At 46.3% G+C, this 18,302-nt stretch overlaps 1 protein-coding gene across 12 annotated transcripts in view; it reads left to right on the top strand.

Moving 5' to 3' along the window:
• The window catches only part of Sgms1 (sphingomyelin synthase 1), a 258,253-nt gene that overhangs the window by 56,903 nt on the left and 183,048 nt on the right, over nucleotides 1-18,302 (top strand). For 6 of the 12 annotated variants that reach the window (XM_060388366.1, XM_060388370.1, XM_060388368.1 and 3 more), the window contains exon 3: nucleotides 13,607-17,655. The exons of the other annotated variants lie outside the window; for them this stretch is intronic. In XM_060388366.1, the coding sequence (XP_060244349.1) occupies nucleotides 13,921-15,804 (1,884 nt within the window). In that variant the 5' untranslated portion in view covers nucleotides 13,607-13,920 and the 3' untranslated portion in view covers nucleotides 15,805-17,655. Of the gene's footprint in view, nucleotides 1-13,606; nucleotides 17,656-18,302 lie in introns of those variants that run through there. 12 annotated transcript variants of the gene reach the window in all.

The following is an 18,302-nucleotide window of genomic DNA, read 5'->3' as shown; positions in this document are numbered from 1 at the left end:
ACTTAAGTTAATGTTTTTCATGATCACATGCTATTGGTCTCCTCATTGGAAAAAACAACGGATTCTCCTGTATGTGTTTCTTTCGCCCTGTCAGTCAGATTCCTTCATTCCCTTAATCCACATCATCCATCCTTCTGAGATAAAAGCTTCTAGTCCTTATCACTCAGTGTGTATATGGGTGTTATGTGCAGCGTTAACCCCCTCTTCCTCTCTCTCTCTCTCTCTCTCTCTCGCTCTCTGACAAGGAAATCTTGCCATATTGAGTTGGTAACTACTTTTTCCTATGTGTGTAGGGGGAATGCAATCTTAGGAATGCAAATATAAATTTGGGTTTACTATTTTATTTTTTTTTTACTTTTTAAAGTCAGCCATTACTTTGGGGAGAGTTTTAGGAAGATGAGCCTCCCAGTGGTGACTTGGGTGGCAGTGGTGGTAATTGTAATAGCTTAGGTGATGAATGAAGGGGATTTGTACACAGGTTGAGGAAGTGGAAAAAAGTGAAAGAGGCCTGGTGGTTCCTGTTGGCTGAGAAAGCAGACCAATTCTGTTCGTTCATGTGTCTGTTTCTTCATTTGCTCCTTCCCTTCTCCAAGCAGTCCCACGGTTGTCAAGCATTATTGAGTAGCCACTGCTCTGTAGCCTCATTCAGCTCTTCCATTCACTTTCTTCGCATGGGAGGAAGACAAAGGCTGGAAGGAATAAATATGTGTATAGCTGACTGTTCAGAAACACCGACTTTATACTCCTAATACTTTCTGCTTATGAAATCAGGATTTTGCATATTTGAGAGTTGTGACAGTCAAGACAAAAACAGTTGAGATCTTTACCCAAGTGGCTTCCTTTCCTAGTGAACTGGACAGTGTCCTCAAACAACTTAAAATCCCAAGAGGCAGCAACATGAATAGCATCTTATCAAATCTTGAAGACATGTAAATAATACAGCAGATGACAGCAATTTGTAAGTTCTGTGTTTCTGGAAAGTCCAAGATCTAGGGGACATGAAATGACATGGGATGTTTTCTCATCTTTTCCTCTGTGGAAAACGAGTTTTTGAAAAACATCTGAAATACGCACGTGTTTGTGTGTTTACGTTTTGTCTTTTGTGATGTGTCTAAGCAAGAGTTCCAAACTGGACTCTCCAGGCCAGTGGGCACCACAAACTGGCAGTGTAGGGGAAGTCAGATAATACCGGGGGCTGAGCATTGACATACTGGGGAGCCTGATGTCCCTTCTAACAGGAGATGCCGCTTTGAGCCTGTTTCTCATTGCCAGGTGGCAGCCCAGGTAGAGGAGTACCTGTGGCAGAGTGTCCAATTTTCCAGTTTTCGTGGGAATCCAGATTTTTAAGTAACCTTCACCTGAACACCAATGCCATATGGGTTAAGCCAACCCTGGCTGTGGTTTCCTTTGGGTTCATGGGTCACCATCTGGAATGTTTTACATTTGCACCATTGGAGTGTGTTATATAGGACCCTGGGTGCTCATCAAACAATTAGTGTTTCATATTTAAATTAACAATCTCCAAGCACAAACTATTAAACTTGCAGTTGGATTTGATGTCCTTGCCTTGAGCTGAGCTGTAAGTACATATCACAGAGCCTTACAGTGTGTCATTAGTGAAGGTTTATTATATGGACTTGAATGATGGCGAGTTTAATAGTCTGTAGGCTACAAATGTACAAGAATCCGAGACAGATGAGACAGAATATCGTATGCCCTCTTCTATGGCAGCCTTCTGTGTCAAGCAAGCAGAGAAAGCAGTTGTTTTCAGAAACAAAGGGCTAACAGTTAAGGTTAGAGAGAGAGGTGGGAGGGAGAAGCAGAGGGAAGGAGGAGAGGAAGCTGGAGAGATGATGAAGCAGGCAGAGCACTTGTATAGGTTTAAAGCTCTGCACTTGAGTCCCCAGAACCACATGAAGCCAGGTGCAGTAGGGTAGCTGACTTTTGCTACTTTATGGGGTCTTCTTTTTCCCACCCTTTATTCCCCTGGTTTCACCTCCTAACACAAGGATAGAGGGGAGAGAGAAAATGGGAAAATCCCAAATCTAATTTCTTTCCTTTGTTTCTTCGTTGACCATGGCTACCAGCACACTGAAACCCACCTTCCTTAATCACCAACAGCCAACGACCTGCCTCGCGTTTATGTACCCTCTGAATTCCAAATGTCACACAACCACAGAAATTATCTGCAGCTGCAAAACCACACTTCTTCTAAAGCACAAGGTAGATCATGTTCCGCTGCTGTGGATAGTACGAGCAGCCCCACAGCCCCACCCCTGGGACTAAAATGCTAACATACTCTTTTTTTTTTTTTTTTTTAATAGGACAGAATCTTATGGGGACAGATTTTTTTTCAAGCTTTGCTTATTATGTGTACAATGTTCTGCCTGCATGTACATCTACACACCAGCAGAGGGCACCAGATCACGTTATAGACGGTTGTGAGCCACCCTGTGGTTGCTGGGAATTGAACTCATAGACCTCTGGAAGAGCAGCCACGGCTCTTATCCTCTGAGCCATCTCTCCAGCCCCGCTAACATATTTATTCTTATTTCTTTGTTTTTAAAGAAACCAAAATTCCAAAACTGTCCCCACACAGTTGTGTGTATCTGCAGTCCTGAGGCTGCTATGGGGAGTTGGAGGAGAGACAGGACCATTTTCAGCTACTTGCCAGCCAGCCAGCCAGCCTTATGTGTGCGGCTGTGAGCAGAACCAACACCAAAGGCTGTCCTCCAACAGTCACACATGTGCTGTGACATGCATGTGCCTGTCCTAACACCAGTGCGTGTGCTGCATGTACATGCAGAGGCAAACTATTGAATACAGAGTATGAGCCTCTGCTCAGTCTTGTTCTCTAAGTATCATTTTCTCTGACAAGTTTTTAGTCTTTATGTTTTCCGTTGTTTATGCTCCTACATTTCTGAGAGTCAGAGGTTGCCCAGATTTTCCCAATAATGTCCTTATGTTCTTGGTTGCAAATGAGAACTTAAGAGAAAAAAGTCTCCTAATTTCAAGAATAGTGAATCTCCCCCCCCCCCCATTATCTTAAGAATAGTTATCAAAGGAATCTATGTTGCAGACTCCTGCAGAAAGTGTAGTGAAGAAAATGAGCCACCGCTGTGTCTTTGGCACCTTAGTGAGCACACTTTTGCCCCATCCAGAACCTGCCTGGGATAAGTGTTGCTTCTCTAGATTTAGTTCAGGGAGGGAAGGACCGTGTGACTTAGAGGGGATGGCCTTCTGTCATCTCTCATGGGCTGATAGTCACCCTAGCTCAAGCAGCTCAGAAACCAAACACCATTACATCAGCTTCTAAAATTGTTCCCCAAGGGAGAGGGTGAAGGTGAAGGTTTCTGGGCCAGATAGAGGCAAAGGCGTAGAGGCTGTGTCATGCCCAGGACTCAATAGCTCATGGCAGAAATGAAGGGCTGAGAGGTGGCTGACTTGCCCAGGGTCTTCAGCGGTGGAGCTGGAATTGTAATCCATCTGTGGTTGGTTCCCAAGCCCATTTCTTTAACCACGTAGTCAGATGTGTCCATGCAACATAAAAGGTAACTTCCCCAGTGTCTGCTCTGAATATGCTGCTTGCTGCTCTCTTCCAAGCAGCTGTAGTAGGATTCAGTGCTGCACACATGTTCATCGCTGCCATCTGCTTAAAGGCAGCAGGACAGGCCCTGTGGTAGAATGGGAACTTTGTTGTCTCTGTGCTCTCCTGGGGATTGGACATAGGGTCTGTGTATGCGAGGTGAATGCAAAACCACTGAGCTAAATCCCAGTCTACCTTTTCATTATAGACAGGCTCTCACTAAGTTGCTCTGGCTGGCCTTGAATTCACTCTGTAGCCTTGAACCTGTAAGCCTGCTGCCTCCTGTATAGCTGGGATGAGTCTGAGTCACCAGGCCATTCTTGACTTAGAGCAGTGGTTCTCAACCTGTGGGTCACAACCCCATTGAGGGGTTGAATGAACCTTTCGCAGGGACTGCATATCAGATACCCTGCATATTAGATATTTACGTTATGATTCATAGCAGCAAAATTACAGTTATGAAAGTAGCAATGCAAATAAGCTTATGATTGGGGTCACCACAACATGAGGAACTGTACTAAAGGGTCATAGAATTAGGAAGGTTGAGAACCACTGGCTTTGAGGGTTTGACAAACACACTTTTTGATAAGTGTGCCTCTCACCCCAAGCTCTGGTCTCACTGTGTATTTTGGGCTGGCCTTGAGCTAGAGTTCCCCCTCCTCGTGCTTTTAGTGTCAAGGTTGTTCCTCCCTCCCTCCCTCCCTCCCTCTCTCCCTCCCTCCCTCTCTCCCTCTCTCTCTCCCTCCCTCCCCTTACCTTCCTCCTTTCCTTTTTTGTGAGCATCATCTTGCAGCATAGCTCCTAAACAAGACCAGGAGACTCCCTGAACATGCTCCGAACACCATTATGTCTGCCAGACTCTTCTGTGGCTGGGCTTTTGAGCTCAGCAAGCTAGTTTCCGCCCATTCAATACTTGCTTTAGGGAAGAGTGAGTAAGAGAGACTGTGCGTGCGTGCGTGTGTGTGTGTGTACACGTGACTTTATTATCTGGTAGAAAACAGATCAGTGGAAGGTTTCAGAGCCTTAATTAAATCCATTGAGAAAAAGTAACTTTTGCTAACTGGCCTGTAGCTTTGAGTAAAGGGGAGGAACCGTGTCAGGAAAGGGGCAAAGGCTGAAGCCCACCAAGGACATCAGGGACCTCCTTTGTTTTCCTTTACTATCTGATGATCCCTGCTGCTCTGACTTCTGTTTTGTAACAGGTGACCGTTCTTTACCTCCCTGTTGTCTGTTAGTGGATATTCTTTCGTGTCCTCTCTTGCTCACGTGTTGCCTATTGGCCAGCACTGCACTGGAGTAACAGAATCTGGAGTGGGCTCTGAACTTCCTGGGTATGTGAGCACCAATAAGAAAATTGCTGGGCTTTGAAGCTGGGTGTGGCCATCAGGGACACAATCTCTAGTGCAAAGACAAGAGAATGAATGCTCGTCTTGATTCTTCTTTCACTCTTCCATGATCTGCATCCGCATCCATTCTGCCTTCAGGTGAGTTCTTAGAACAAATGACTCAAGGCCAAGCCCAACCTCCATTTCTTCCAAAAGACAACTGACTTCATATTTGCGTGATATTGGAACCAAACTGTGTTAAGTCCAAACTGTCTACCAGAGGTAGAGGGTCAGAGGTTGGCTCTCAGCTTAGGTCACAAAGCCCTGTTGGAGTTTTACATGGTTTTTGTTGTTGTTTGTCTGTTTTTGTTTCGCTTTTTGGTTGAGATAGGGTTTCTTTATGTAGACTTGGCTGTCCTGGAACTAGCTCTGTATACCAGGCTGGCCTTGAACTTATAGAGATTCACCTGCCTCTGTCTCCCAAGTGATGGGATTAAAGGGGTGCACCATCACCACTCAGCAACACGTATTTTTATCAGAAACATTTAATGGAAAGGAACTCCCTCCAGCAGGGTTTGTTTACCTAGAACCCCCACCCCCCTTTTCCTGATCCTGCCCCCCCCCCACCTCCTGTGATGTCTACAGTTTGGAATGTGGCGCTGTCACTTCCTTGCAGCAGGTCTTTCTGCCTCATGCACAACGGGTCCTTCCTACCTGTGTATCCTGTATCCTGTATCCTGTGTGGTGGATTCAGGAGAGCTGGCATTTCAGGCTACATCCAGGGTTGTGGTCACGGTGGGGTTAAAGTGGGGAATAGGCACAAGAGTCTTGTGCTGGAGGAGAGGTTCTTGAGCGTGGCCCAATACCTGGTCTGGAGTGGTGCCTTTTTTTTTTTTTCTTCCTCCAGGCCAGGCCTCTCCAGCCTCCTAGAGTACTCTTCCCTGGCAGGCTCTGGAGAGAGCTGGCCTGGAGCACTGAGAGCAGGTGCCCCAGCCACTTGTGGCATTTGGGATAGAGTGTCAGTAACTACAGTGAAAGCATACACAGTGTAATCAGAAACCTGGGCCTGTGGATTCCTGTAACCCAAATCCCAGTCTCTATGGGACTGATTGCATAGGAAATGAGTCTAAGAAGAGAACTTCTGGAAGGGGATTTAGCCTGGTATGCAGTGTCACAGGGCTTTGGAGAGGTTTCTCTCTGTCTGGTGTAACGTAGTCTTTAATACAAGTAGTGAGTGCCATCAGCATGGTGCTCAGACTGATTACGCTGGGTGCAGAGAATGCCTTTCCTCTAGGCATGACTGTGCAAATTGGGCAAATTCACACTGGCTTTTGGCCAGAGAAGGATAGATCTGAATGCAGCAATGCTGCTGCCTGTGCGTGCACACACGCATGTTACACATGTGAATGAGCACATGTATGTGTATAAATGAGTATTCGTATGAGCGGGTATAGTATATACATTTGTATGCAGAGGATGTTTGTCAGTAGAATAGATTTCTGAGCCTTACAGTAGACCCGCCGTACTGTAATCTGTGAGTGCAGATGCTGGGAATCTGCATGTTGGTCAGACAAATCTTTAATCTAGAAACTAGCAGTCTTGTTCATTCATTTAGGTGAGGATTGAGATGGGCTAGGCAGAGCCGGGTTTTGAAAGCTGAGAGATGAAGATGATGGGACTCCAATTTGCTCCCTGATTTGGAAAAGTTGAGGCGTACTTGAACATGGCTGCTCCCCCCCCCCCCCCGTCCATCTTTTGTCTTTAACACTTTTTGGTAAATGTGCTCTCTGCTGGCTTCCAGATGTTACTGCAGCCTTTTTTTCTTTGTCAGGGAGTAGGGTGGTGGGCCAGAATAGAGTGCCCCCCCCCCCATTTCAGGGAGTAGAGTCCCTGTTAGGAGAGGCCTGCCTGAAATGTAAGATGCATGACGATGGGTGTGGCTGATTGTAAGCCCTCTTATGACGTAGCATTCTTCCGCTGTTCGGTTTTGTTGCCTTGGCTTTTCTGGCTGCACATGAGAATTGACTGAACAAGAAGCTCGTGCAGGACATGGATTTCTTGTTCCTTTTAGGTTGACCTTTCGTTAAGGTGAGCATCCACCACCAGTGTCTTAGGCGCTTTAAGTATTTTATTGTTTAAGATGAAGGAGTTATTATGACAGGCTTTGACCGATTTGAAAAAGGTGGCGTAAACGTGACCACTTAATCATAGCTCATTTTTGAACTTTGACAGAAGGTTTGAGTTGGAAGGAACTGTGCATGTCCTCTAATCCAGCAGTGCCGGTGTCCCCGTAGCCTGCATTCGTCACCCTCTGTCGCAGCATCGCTTAGTTCCTCTGTCTGCCTAGTTGACAAGTGAGTGTGGTGGCACCTACTTTGTAGTGTTGTTATGGGATCTCATGAGTTAACTCATGCAAAGTGCTTGTACTAGCTCCCCAAACATAGCAACCACTTACATGCCATAGGAGGGGTGAAAAGACAGACTGCCTGGGGCTGTGCTACCAGTTGGAGATTGGGAGGCCAGGCCTTTTAGCACTGATTCAAATAGATAAAAGGTGAACAGAACCAGAAGAACTCTTCTTTTGCAGTGGTGTGGTCCCTCAACCACTTTAAAAAACAGCTACCAGGAAAACCAACAGAGCACCGAGATCTAAGTGAAAGCACAGGGTAAACAATGGAAGACAATTTACCAAAATGACTGCAATGTGTGAGAGGAGTGAGTTACTGTGACACAGGTATGGTGCTTTTCTGAACTTCGATGTCAAAAGGGGTTAACAATCAGTACCATGTCAAGGCCTCTGTCACCCCATCAATTTGACTGACACTTGCCATTCGTGATGTTCTTTCCTTAATGCCTGACATTAACACCCAACAGTCGTTACTGTCATAAAATGTGTATGTACACATGTGTGCATCTTTGTGACTAAGTATGCATACATGCAGCAGATTGAAGACATGGATTGAAAGTGAGAAATGAGACCATCCCAGACTAGAAAGCAAAACAACTGGACCTTGAATAAGGGCAAGCTTAGAAAGAAAAACAGTTAGACAATTAGGGCTACTAAACCTTGAGTAGAGGCCAGACCAGATGGCCCTCCTCAGAGGACAGGATGAGCCTATTTTAAGATAAGAAACCCGGGGCAGGGAGCATTGCCCTTGGAAGAAGCTGTAAGCTGCCAGCTGCAAAAGTGCTGTCTTTCTGCTGACTAGTCAATGTAAAGATACATGTGTGGCCTGATTTTTAGGTATAAAAACTCTGTGCTTTGTATGCTTGGGGTCGTCTCCTGCCTTGAAGGGGCGACCCCCATCGCGATCGATCGGAATAAACTGCCTCTTGCTTTTCGAGGTCTGTGAGTCTCTTTGGGGAGGGAGGGGTCCGGAGTCCCTGCATCGGGAATGTAGGTCTTGCATGTGGTGCGTTGGCCGGGAAACTGACGCCGCCCTTCCCTGACTCTCACCAGACCGGGCTCGAAGGTCAGGCTGAAACAGGTCAGTCATTTTGTTTGTCAGATTTCAGATTTCTGCAGATTCTGTTTTGTTCTGTTTAGGCGCCTGTCTGAACCTTCCTGGTTGTTTGATTAGGCTATTGCGATTGACAGACAGGTCAGAATATCGTGTGGCTGGAAACTGGAGGACGCTCCAGATTCTGTCTGATGGGAGGTTGGATCTGAGACGGTCCTCCTCCTGTCTGAGTCTGATATTCGTAGAGAACGACCGCCGCCAGGCAGCCGATCTGTTAGGGCACTGTGGTATCACCCGCAAGGGCATCCTTGTTTGATTACCTGCCTGGTTCTTTTTGTCTCTGTTGTTGTTGCCTCTCTGACTTTTCTGACCGACGATTTCATTATGGGACAGACTGTGACTACACCCTTATCCCTCACCCTTGACCATTTCTCAGAAGTGAGATAAAGGGCATATAACCTCTCAGTGGAAGTTAGAAAAGGAAAGTGGCGAACTTCGAGGCCTGCCTTTCAGGTTGGATGGCCACCGGAGGGCACCTTTCACCTTGAGACGATCCTTGCTGTTAAGGCTAAGACCCTCCAAGCACAGGAGGGTCATCCTGATCTTATGTTTCAACCTGGGAAGACATTGTTCGCCATCCACTCCCCTGGGTGCACCCCTTTGTTCTTTCCACAGAGAGTCCTTCGACAACTGTTAAGGAAGAGAAGAAAGTGCTCACTTCTCCAGAAGCAGATCTCCTTTTTGACCTTCCGCCCCCTTATCCGACAGCCATCTCCCCTACCCCTGCCAGTTCCCTGGCTGGTTCTCCTGCCAGACCTCCAACTGTTTCCCCTGTCAGTCTCACGGAGGCTGTCAGTTCTCCCTCGGGGCCTAGGGCGGGGCTTGCATGCAGTTTTTCCAGTCTGGGCCTTCACCAGGAGCTGTTGGTCCCTCAGCACTGCCGCCACAGACACCGCCAGGAGTCCCGCTGCAATCACCAACTGACCCTCAGAACGAAGGGGGCCCAGCAGCTGGAACACGAAGCCACAGAGCAGCTCAGCTGGACTCGGTGGCCCTCCCATTACGAGCCTATGGGTTACCAGATTGGGATGGGAATCAACCTCTTCAGTACTGGCCTTTCTCCTCAGCTGATCTCTACAACTGGAAGGCCCACAATCCCCCTTTTCTTGAGAATCCCCACGCTTTAACTGACATATTTGAATCTGTCATTTTCTCTCACCAGCCCACTTAGGATGACTGTCAACAGCTTTTACAGACACTCCTGACTACCGAGGAGAGGGGACAGGTCCTTCTAGAAGCAAGAAAGAATGTCCTGGGAGCGGATGGGAGGCCTACATGGGTTTCCTCTCTCGCGTCCTAACTGGGATTACAAAACACCAGAGGGTAGGCAGCACTTGAAGGTCTACCGCCAGACTCTAAAGGCGGGTCTCCGTGGGGCTGCTCGAAGACCCACCAATCTAATTTAGAAGAGGTGGTCCAGGGGCCAGAGGAATCTCCTGCAGCCTACTTAGAACGGCTGATGGAAGCGTTCCACCGGTTTACTCCCTATGACCCTACTAGATGAGCACAAGGCAACAGTAGCTGTATCTTTCATAGATCAGTCAGCTAGGGATATTCATAGGAAACTTCATAAATTAGAAGGTCTGCAGGATAAGTCGTTGAAGGATTTAGTGCAAGTGGCAGAGAAAGTCTTCTATAGTCGAGAAACAGAAGAAGAAAAAGAAGAGAGGAAGCAGAAAGAACTGGAGATGAGAGAAAAAGAAAGAGACAAGAGGCAGGATAAAAAATTGACTAAGATTCTGGCCACCGTAGTTCAGGAAAGTCGTACTGAAAGGGAGAGAGTTCCTGGCAACCGTAAGGGCCCTTTGTCTAAGGACCAGTGTGTATACTGCAAGGAGACGGGACACTGGATGAGAGATTGCCCCAAAAGGAAGAAGAAGCAGCTGAATACTCGAGCCATGGGGACCCGGGTCCTAACCTTGAACGATGACAGCGATTATGGAGGACGGGGTTCGGTTCCCCTCCCCGAGCCCAGGGTAACCCTCAAGGTGGAGGGGAAGCCAGTCCATTTTCTAGTGGATACTGGCGCTCAGCATTCAGTTCTGTTGCTAGACTCAGGGCTAAGAAAGAGAAAAAAATCATGGGTTCAAGGGGCCACTGGATGTAAGCAATACTCATGGACTACCCGAAGAACAGTGGATCTTGGAGTGGGCTGGGTATCCTACTCGTTCTTAGTCATGCCTGACTGCCCATACCCATTGCTGGAATGAGATATCCTGACCAAAATAGGAGCCCACATCTATTTTAACCCAGAAGGCCCACAGGTTACAGATAAAAGAGAAGATCCTATTCATGTGCTTACAATTCACTTGGAAGATGAATACCGGCTATTTGAAAATTTAAAAGAGGGAGAAAAAGACATTGACTGGTGGGTGAAAAAATACCCTGAGGCCTGGGCTGAGACAGCTGGCTTGGGAAAAGCAAGAAAGCAACTGCTGGTCCAGGCAGAGCTAAAACCTCAGGCAGCCCCAGTTGCAGTACGGCAGTATCCAATGTCTAAGGAAGCCCATGATGGGATTCGCCTTCATATACAGCGACTCCTTGACCTAGGGGTTTTAAAAAGATGTCAGTCCGCTTGGAATACTCCATTACTGCCGGTCCGAAAGCCTGGGAGCAACGATTATCGGCCTGTGCAAGACCTGAGGGAAGTTAACAAACAGGTTATGGACTTACATCCAACGGTCCCCTACCCATATAACCTGCTGAGCTCCCTTCCCCCTGACAGAGTCTGGTATACTGTTCTAGACCTCAAAGATGCATTCTTTTGTCTTCAACTTAGTCCTGCCAGCCAAGACATTTTCGCTTTTGAATGGAAAGATCTCGACTCCGGGGTCTCGGGCCAACTAAGATGGACCCGACTTTCCCAAGGGTTTAAAAATTCTCCTAACTATATTTGATGAAGCCCTGCACCAAGACCTGGCGTACTTCCGGGCCACAAATACTCAGGTAACTCTCCTCCAGTATGTGGATGACATCTTACTAGCTGCAGATTGTCGGAAAACTTGTCTCGAAGCCACCGACCGTTATGAGAATTAGGTGAACTCAGCTATAGAGCATCGGCGAAAAAGGCCCAGATATGTCGGAAACAAGTCAGTTACCTGGGGTATATACTAAAAGAAGGAAAAAGATGGTTATTGGAGGCTAGAAAAGAGACTGTGTTTCATATTCTGCCCCCCACAAACTACTAAACAACTGAGGGAATTTCTTGGTACAGCAGGGTTTTGCCGATTATGGATTCCCGGGTTTGCTGAAATGGCAGCCCCTCTGTATGTCCTTACAAAGGGCAATGACTTTTTCCTGGGGAGAAGATGAACAGGCCGCATTTGATAATATTAAACAGGCTCTAATGTCAGCTCCAGCCTTGGGACTTCCTGATGTCACTAAACCTTTTCATCTCTATGTGGCCGAGAACCAGGGGATGGCTAAAGGGGTGTTAACTCAAAAGATTGGACCCTGGAAGAGACCGGTAGCTTATCTATCTAAAAAGCTTGATCCAGTAGCGGCAGGATGGCCGACCTGCCTCCGGATAATAGCAGCAGTCGCCGCATTGGTAAAGGATGCTGACAAGCTGACCTTGGGACAAGATCTTACCGTCTATGCCCCTCATGCCCTTGAGGGTGTTGTCAGACAGCCACCTGATCGCTGGCTCACAAATGCCTGCATGACTCATTACCAAACTTTGCTTTTAAATAACGACAGGATTACTTTTGCCCCGGCAACGGGGCTAAACCCTGCCACCCTGTTACCAGATCCAAAGATTCAGCCCCCAGAGCATGATTGCTTGCAGGTGTTGGCGGAAGAACAGGGATGGCGAAAGGACTTAAAAGACCAGCCTCTGCCGGATGCAGAGGTGACATATTACACAGATGGGAGTAGCTTTTTAGAAAATGGAAAAAGAAAAGCGGGAGTAGCGGTGGTGGATGGACACACGGTAATATGGGCCCAAGCGCTGCCAGAAGGCACCTCTGCTCCCCGGGCAGAACTAATTGCCTTAACTCAAGCATTAACTTTGGGGAAAGACAAAAAGATAAACATCTACACTGACAGCAGGTATTCCTTTGCTACGGCCCATGTGCACGGGGCCATCTACCAGCAGAGAGGCCTACTGACATCAGCCGGTAAAGAAATTAAAAATAAAAATGAAATCTTGGCCTTGCTCAATGCCCTACTACTGCCCATCAAGGTAAGCATAATTCACTGCCCGGGACATCAGAAGGGAAATTCCAAGGCGGCAAAGGGAAATAACATGGCTAATCAGGAGGCTGAAGCAGCTGCTGGAAGAAGTCCTGCTCCAATAATATTAACTGCTGAGTTGCCAGAGAAGGAACAACTAAAATACTCAGAGGATGACCTGGAGCAAATACAGAGGAAACAAGGGACATTCGATGCTAATGTGGGAGCATGGATTGACTCCAAAGGTAAGATCATTTTGCCACAGGAAGATGCTAAGAGACTAATAGCGCAAATGCATCAATGGACTCATTTTAGGGGCAAGGAAATTGACTGAAATTGTTCTCCAATCTCCTTACCGAATACTAAACCTCACTGCTCTAACCGGAAAAGTGGCTCAGGCATGTACATGTATGCCAAAAGGTAAACGTAGGGAAGAATTTCCAAAGCTCGGGAAAACGGCTAAGGGGAACTAGACCTGGAATGCATTGGGAAGTAGACTTTACCGAGATCAAGCCGGCCAGGTATGGAAATAAATATCTCTTAGTCTTTATAGATATCTTCTTAGGATGGGTGGAAGCTTTTCCCACCAAGAAAGAGACTGCTCTGGTTGTAGCCAAGAAGATTTTAGAAGACATTTTTCCCCGGTTTGGAGTTCCAAAGGTAATCGGGTCAGACAATGGGCCAGCCTTCATTGCTCAGGTAAGTCAAGAGGTGGCCAGATTTTTGGGGACTAATTGGAAATTACATTGTGCTTATAGACCCCAAAGTTCAGGACAGGTAGAAAGAATGAATAGAACTCTAAAAGAGACCCTTACTAAATTGACCATGGAGACTGGCGGTGACTGGGTGGTACTCCTCCCTCTGGCTCTTTTTAGGGTCAGGAATACTCCTTCTTTGTTGAACTTTACACCTTTTGAACTATTGTATGGAGTCCCCGCTCCCTTAACTCTCCTTGGAGACTCTCTTGACATAACTAGTAGTAACTCTGACTTGTTGTCCAGGTTAAAGGGACTGCAGCTTATTCAGAAAGAGATCTGGAGCAAGGTTGGCAGTGCATATGCGCCAGGATCCTTAGAGGTGCCCCATCAATTCCAAGTTGGAGACTTGGTTTATGTACGGCGACACCGTAGTCAGAATTTGGAACCCTGGTGGAAAGGTCCTTACTGCATCCTGCTCACCACCCCAACGGCTGTGAAGGTAGAAGGCATTGCTGCTTGGATCCACGCATCACACGTCAAATCTGCTCCAGAGGACTCCACTTCTGACTGGAAAATCCAGCCCAGTGACAATCCCTTAAAACTTAAGCTTGTTAAAAATGCTAGCCGTGAGTGATATCCACAAACTGCTGGTGCCTTTGGCTCTGTTAAGCACCTGTAATACTTGCTTGGGCTCCAGTCCTCACCAGCCCAAACTTTTGACTTGGGAAGTAACTAATCAGAGACATATTATAATTTGGTCTGTATCAAAGATAGCCCCACCCTTCACATGGTGGCCAGACTTGTACCCTGACCTTTGCAAAATGGCTTTAGGAGCACCTGCAAACTGGGATTTGCAAAGCCACCTAGACCCCAACGTGGTTCCTGGGGACTCTAGACGTGGGTCTTTCAGTGAGAGAAGGGGCTTAGATCCCTGGGGAGGCTGCGGGACCACCAACCACCGCAGTATGCTACGAGTCCTAACCTTTTATGTATGTCCAGGACCCCACCAGCAACCTAAATTAGTAAACAAATGTGGGGGGAGAAATGAATTTTACTGCAAAAATTGGGGGTGTGAAACCACTGGCGATACTTACTGGAAGCCTACCTCCAGTTGGGATTACATTATTGTTAAAGCTAATTACAGTCATGCCGAACCCCCAGATCGGGGACCAAACAATAGGTGGACTAATCAGCCAATATGTACCACCTGGTGCCACCCCCTGCTGATCCGGTTCACGGACGCTGGAAAGCGGATTTCAACTAACTGGTTGACGGGGTTCACTTGGGGCCTACGGATATATAAGGAAAGATATGATGATGGGTTACTTTTCACCATCAAACTGAAGATAACAACCCCATCTGCTGAAGTAGGGCCAAATAAAGCTGGCCCTCGTCTGGTTCCCCCAGTAAAAGCAGACCCCCAGACTATGGCGCCACGTCCAGTAACCCCCTCTCCTAACTCAAAAATAGGTAAAGATTCTTCCCCTAAGCCTCCTGGACCATACATTACTTCCCTAGCACAGGGAGCCTTCCAGACCCTAAATAACACCAACCCAAAAGTTACTGAGTCTTGTTGGTTATGCTTTGGGATTGCTCCCCCATATTATGAAGGAATTGCCTTTACAGATGAGGTAAGTAACATCCAAGAGGCGACAGCCTGCCGTTGGACGCAAAGGGAGGCTAGACTTTCCCTGTCTGCCGTTTCAGGGCAAGGACTCTGTGTGGGTAAAATCCCCCCCAGTCATCAGTTTTTATGCAACCAAACCTATAATGTTACAGGCCTGTCAGGGTATCTCATACCACCGACCAATGGATGGTGGGCCTGTGCGACAGGAATTACTACTTGTGTCAGTACTCAGGTGCTTGTCAATTCGTCTGACTACTGTGTCCTGGTCCAGGTAATCCCTCGAGTTACCTATCACCCGTATGAAGAGCCCTTTCAATACTGGGACTCTGTGGGGGAACCACTGATACGAACAAAAAGAGATTTGGGAATTTCTCTAGCTATAATGCTTGGGATCGGACTAGGAACAGCAGGGACAGCAGTTGGAGGGTCAGCTATAGCCCTCCGACATAGTGGGTTAAATGAGCTCAGGGCAGCTGTTGATGAGGACATAGAAAGATTAGAAAACACAATTAGAGAGCTAAAAGATTCCTTACAGTCATTATCAGAGATGGTGTTACAGAATAGAAGGGGCTTAGATTTATTGTTTCTGCAACAAGGAGGTTTATGCGCTGCCCTAAAAGAAGAATGTTGTTTCTATGTTGACCATACTGGAGTTGTCACTGAGACCCTAGATAAGGTCAAAGAGGGCTTAGAAAAGAGAAAGCGAGAACGAGCCCAAAGCCTAGGATGGTTTGAAGGATGGTTTAATTCCTCTCCATGGATGACCACTCTAATCTCCACCTTGCTCGGCCCTTTGCTAATTATTCTCTTGATTGTAACCTTTGGTCCCTGCATTTTTAACAAGCTGCGTAACTTCATGAGAAGAATGGATTAGTACCATTCAGGTCCTTATGCTTTAACAGCAGTATCAGCAATTAGATGTGCAGGCTGAATCTAGCCTGTAATTTTAGGGATAAAATTATGTCAAAGAAAAAGGGGAGAAATGAGACCATCCCAGACTAGAAAGAAAAACAACTGGACCTTGAATAAGGGCCGGCTAAGAAAGAACAGTCAGACAATTAGGGCTACTAAACCTTGAGTAGAGGCCAGACCAGATGGCCTTCCTCAGAGGACAGGATGAGCCTATTTTAAGATAAGAAACCCGGAGCAGGGAGCATTGCCCTTGGAAGAAGCTGTAAGCTGCCAGCTGCAAAAGTGCTATCTTTCTGCTGACTGGTCAATGTAAAGATACATGTGTGGCCTGATTTTTAGGTATAAAAACTCTGTGCTTTGTATGCTTGGGGTTGTCTCCTGCCTTGAAGGGGCGACCCCCATCGCGATCGATCGGAATAAACTACCTCTTGCTTTTCGTGGTCTGTGAGTCTCTTTGGGGAGGGAGGGGTCCGGAGTCTCTGCATTAGGAGTGCAGGTCTTGCAAAAGTTCTCACCGAGAACCCCAGTCCAGTTGAACTCTTTATACCTGCTTTGTTTCCTTTTCCCTATGTTGATAAAACTTCTTTCCTGTGTTTGAGAAGAAGGTGTCAAATGTTTCCTGCTGTTTATATGATTGAACTGAAGTTCTTAATAATTTTATATAGGAAGAACGGATTTTGTGTCTTAAAACTTCTAACAGGATATAAAGTGTATTATTATTTTTTGCCTAGTAAACACCCACATCACACTGTGGACATTTGCCTGGAGTTCACTGTGTGAGACTCTTAATTTCTGTCTGTTGGAGAAATTTCTGTGTGTGCTTGGTGAACTGGCTCAGCCGACTGTTGGGAAATCCCACTACACCTGTTAATGGCAGCGAATATAGGTTAGGTTAACATTGCTGCGCTCGGATCTCTGGGTGTCATTCAATAAGACACTTAACCTCTAGTTATAGTTCAATTTCTTTGTCACTAAAATGAGTTTAATTCTTGCACTCCTCTGGTGGATTCCTTTATTCAAAGATTAGGTCCAGATTGCTGAAGCTAATACTTTCCCCCTCCCCCTTCTCAGTCCATAAGCTTCCTGGGTATGTATCTGTTGTCTGGAGCTGCTTTAGCCATCTGCAGAAGCACACAGAAAATAATGGACGGGAAAGGCTTAGGAAAGACAACTTCCCTGGATGGAGATGGGTTGAGGGGTTAATTGTTGGCGATTTGAGTACTGACACTATTTATGAAAACAAGTAAGTTGAACTAAAAGGTGATCCCACATAAAACCACATTTTATGAGTCTTCCTTGGCTGGCCCTTAAACAGTGTTAGCAGCAGGTCTTTGATGTGGAATGTGTACCCTGAGGCGTATTTATGTTTTTCTTAGCTTTGTGGTCTCTCTTCCAGATGTGGTCAGAATGGGTCTCTGGGATAGTCTTGAATGCAATGAATATTAGGCCTAAGGGCCTTGAAATCCATACCACTGGCGCTGACAGAACCGAGCTCCTCATTAACCAGGAAAAGATGCCAGCTGCCATTCTGCATCAATGTGTGGCTCGTTCCAGGTAGTTTATCTGGATAGGCATGGCATTTAAACAGCTAGGAATAACTCACTTTTCAAGATGGTGATGAAGCTGGATGCCTCACATAGGGGTGGATGCTTATGTAGAGCCTCCAAATGGGAGAGCCTTAAAATTAAAAACGTGATTAAAAAGCAGTAATGCTGAGTAGTATTCCATTGTGTAGAAATACCACAATTTCTGTATCCATTCCTCCGTTGATGGACATCTGGGTTGTTTCCAGGTTCTGGCTATTACAAATAAAGCTGCTACAAACATGGTTGAGCAAATGTCCTTATTGTGTACTTGAGCAAATTTTGGGTATATGCCTAGCAGTGGTATAGCTGGGTCTTGAGGAAGCGCTATTCCTAATTGTCTGAGAAAGCGCCAGATTGACTTCCAAAGTGGTTGTACCAGATTACATTCCCACCAGCAATGGAGGAGGGTTCCTCTTTCTCCACAACCTCTCCAACATGTGTTGTCATTTGTGTTTTTCATCTTGGCCATTCTGATGGGTGTAAGGTGAAATCTTAGGGTCGTTTTGATTTGCATTTCCCTAATGGCTAATGAGGTTGAGCATTTCTTTAAGTGTCTCTCTGCCATTCTATATTCCTCTACAGAGAATTCTCTGTTTAGCTCCGTTCCCCATTTTTTAAGTGGATTACTTGTTTTGCTGCTTTTCAGCTTCTTTAGTTCTTTATATATACTGGATATTAGCACTCAGCAATCAAAAAGGAGGAAATCATGAAATTTGCAGGCAAATGGTGGGATCTAGAAAAGATCATTCTGAGTGAAGTATCCCAGAAGGAGAAAGACAAACATGGAATATACTCGCTTATATAGACCTAAAAGATAGGATAAACAAAATGAAATCTATACACCTAAAGAAGATAATCAAGAAAGCAGACATGG

This window comes from Meriones unguiculatus, chromosome 1, assembly GCF_030254825.1.
Source record: "Meriones unguiculatus strain TT.TT164.6M chromosome 1, Bangor_MerUng_6.1, whole genome shotgun sequence".
NCBI classification, from domain to species: Eukaryota; Metazoa; Chordata; class Mammalia; order Rodentia; family Muridae; genus Meriones; species Meriones unguiculatus.
This window is presented reverse-complemented; position numbering and strand designations above follow the sequence as displayed.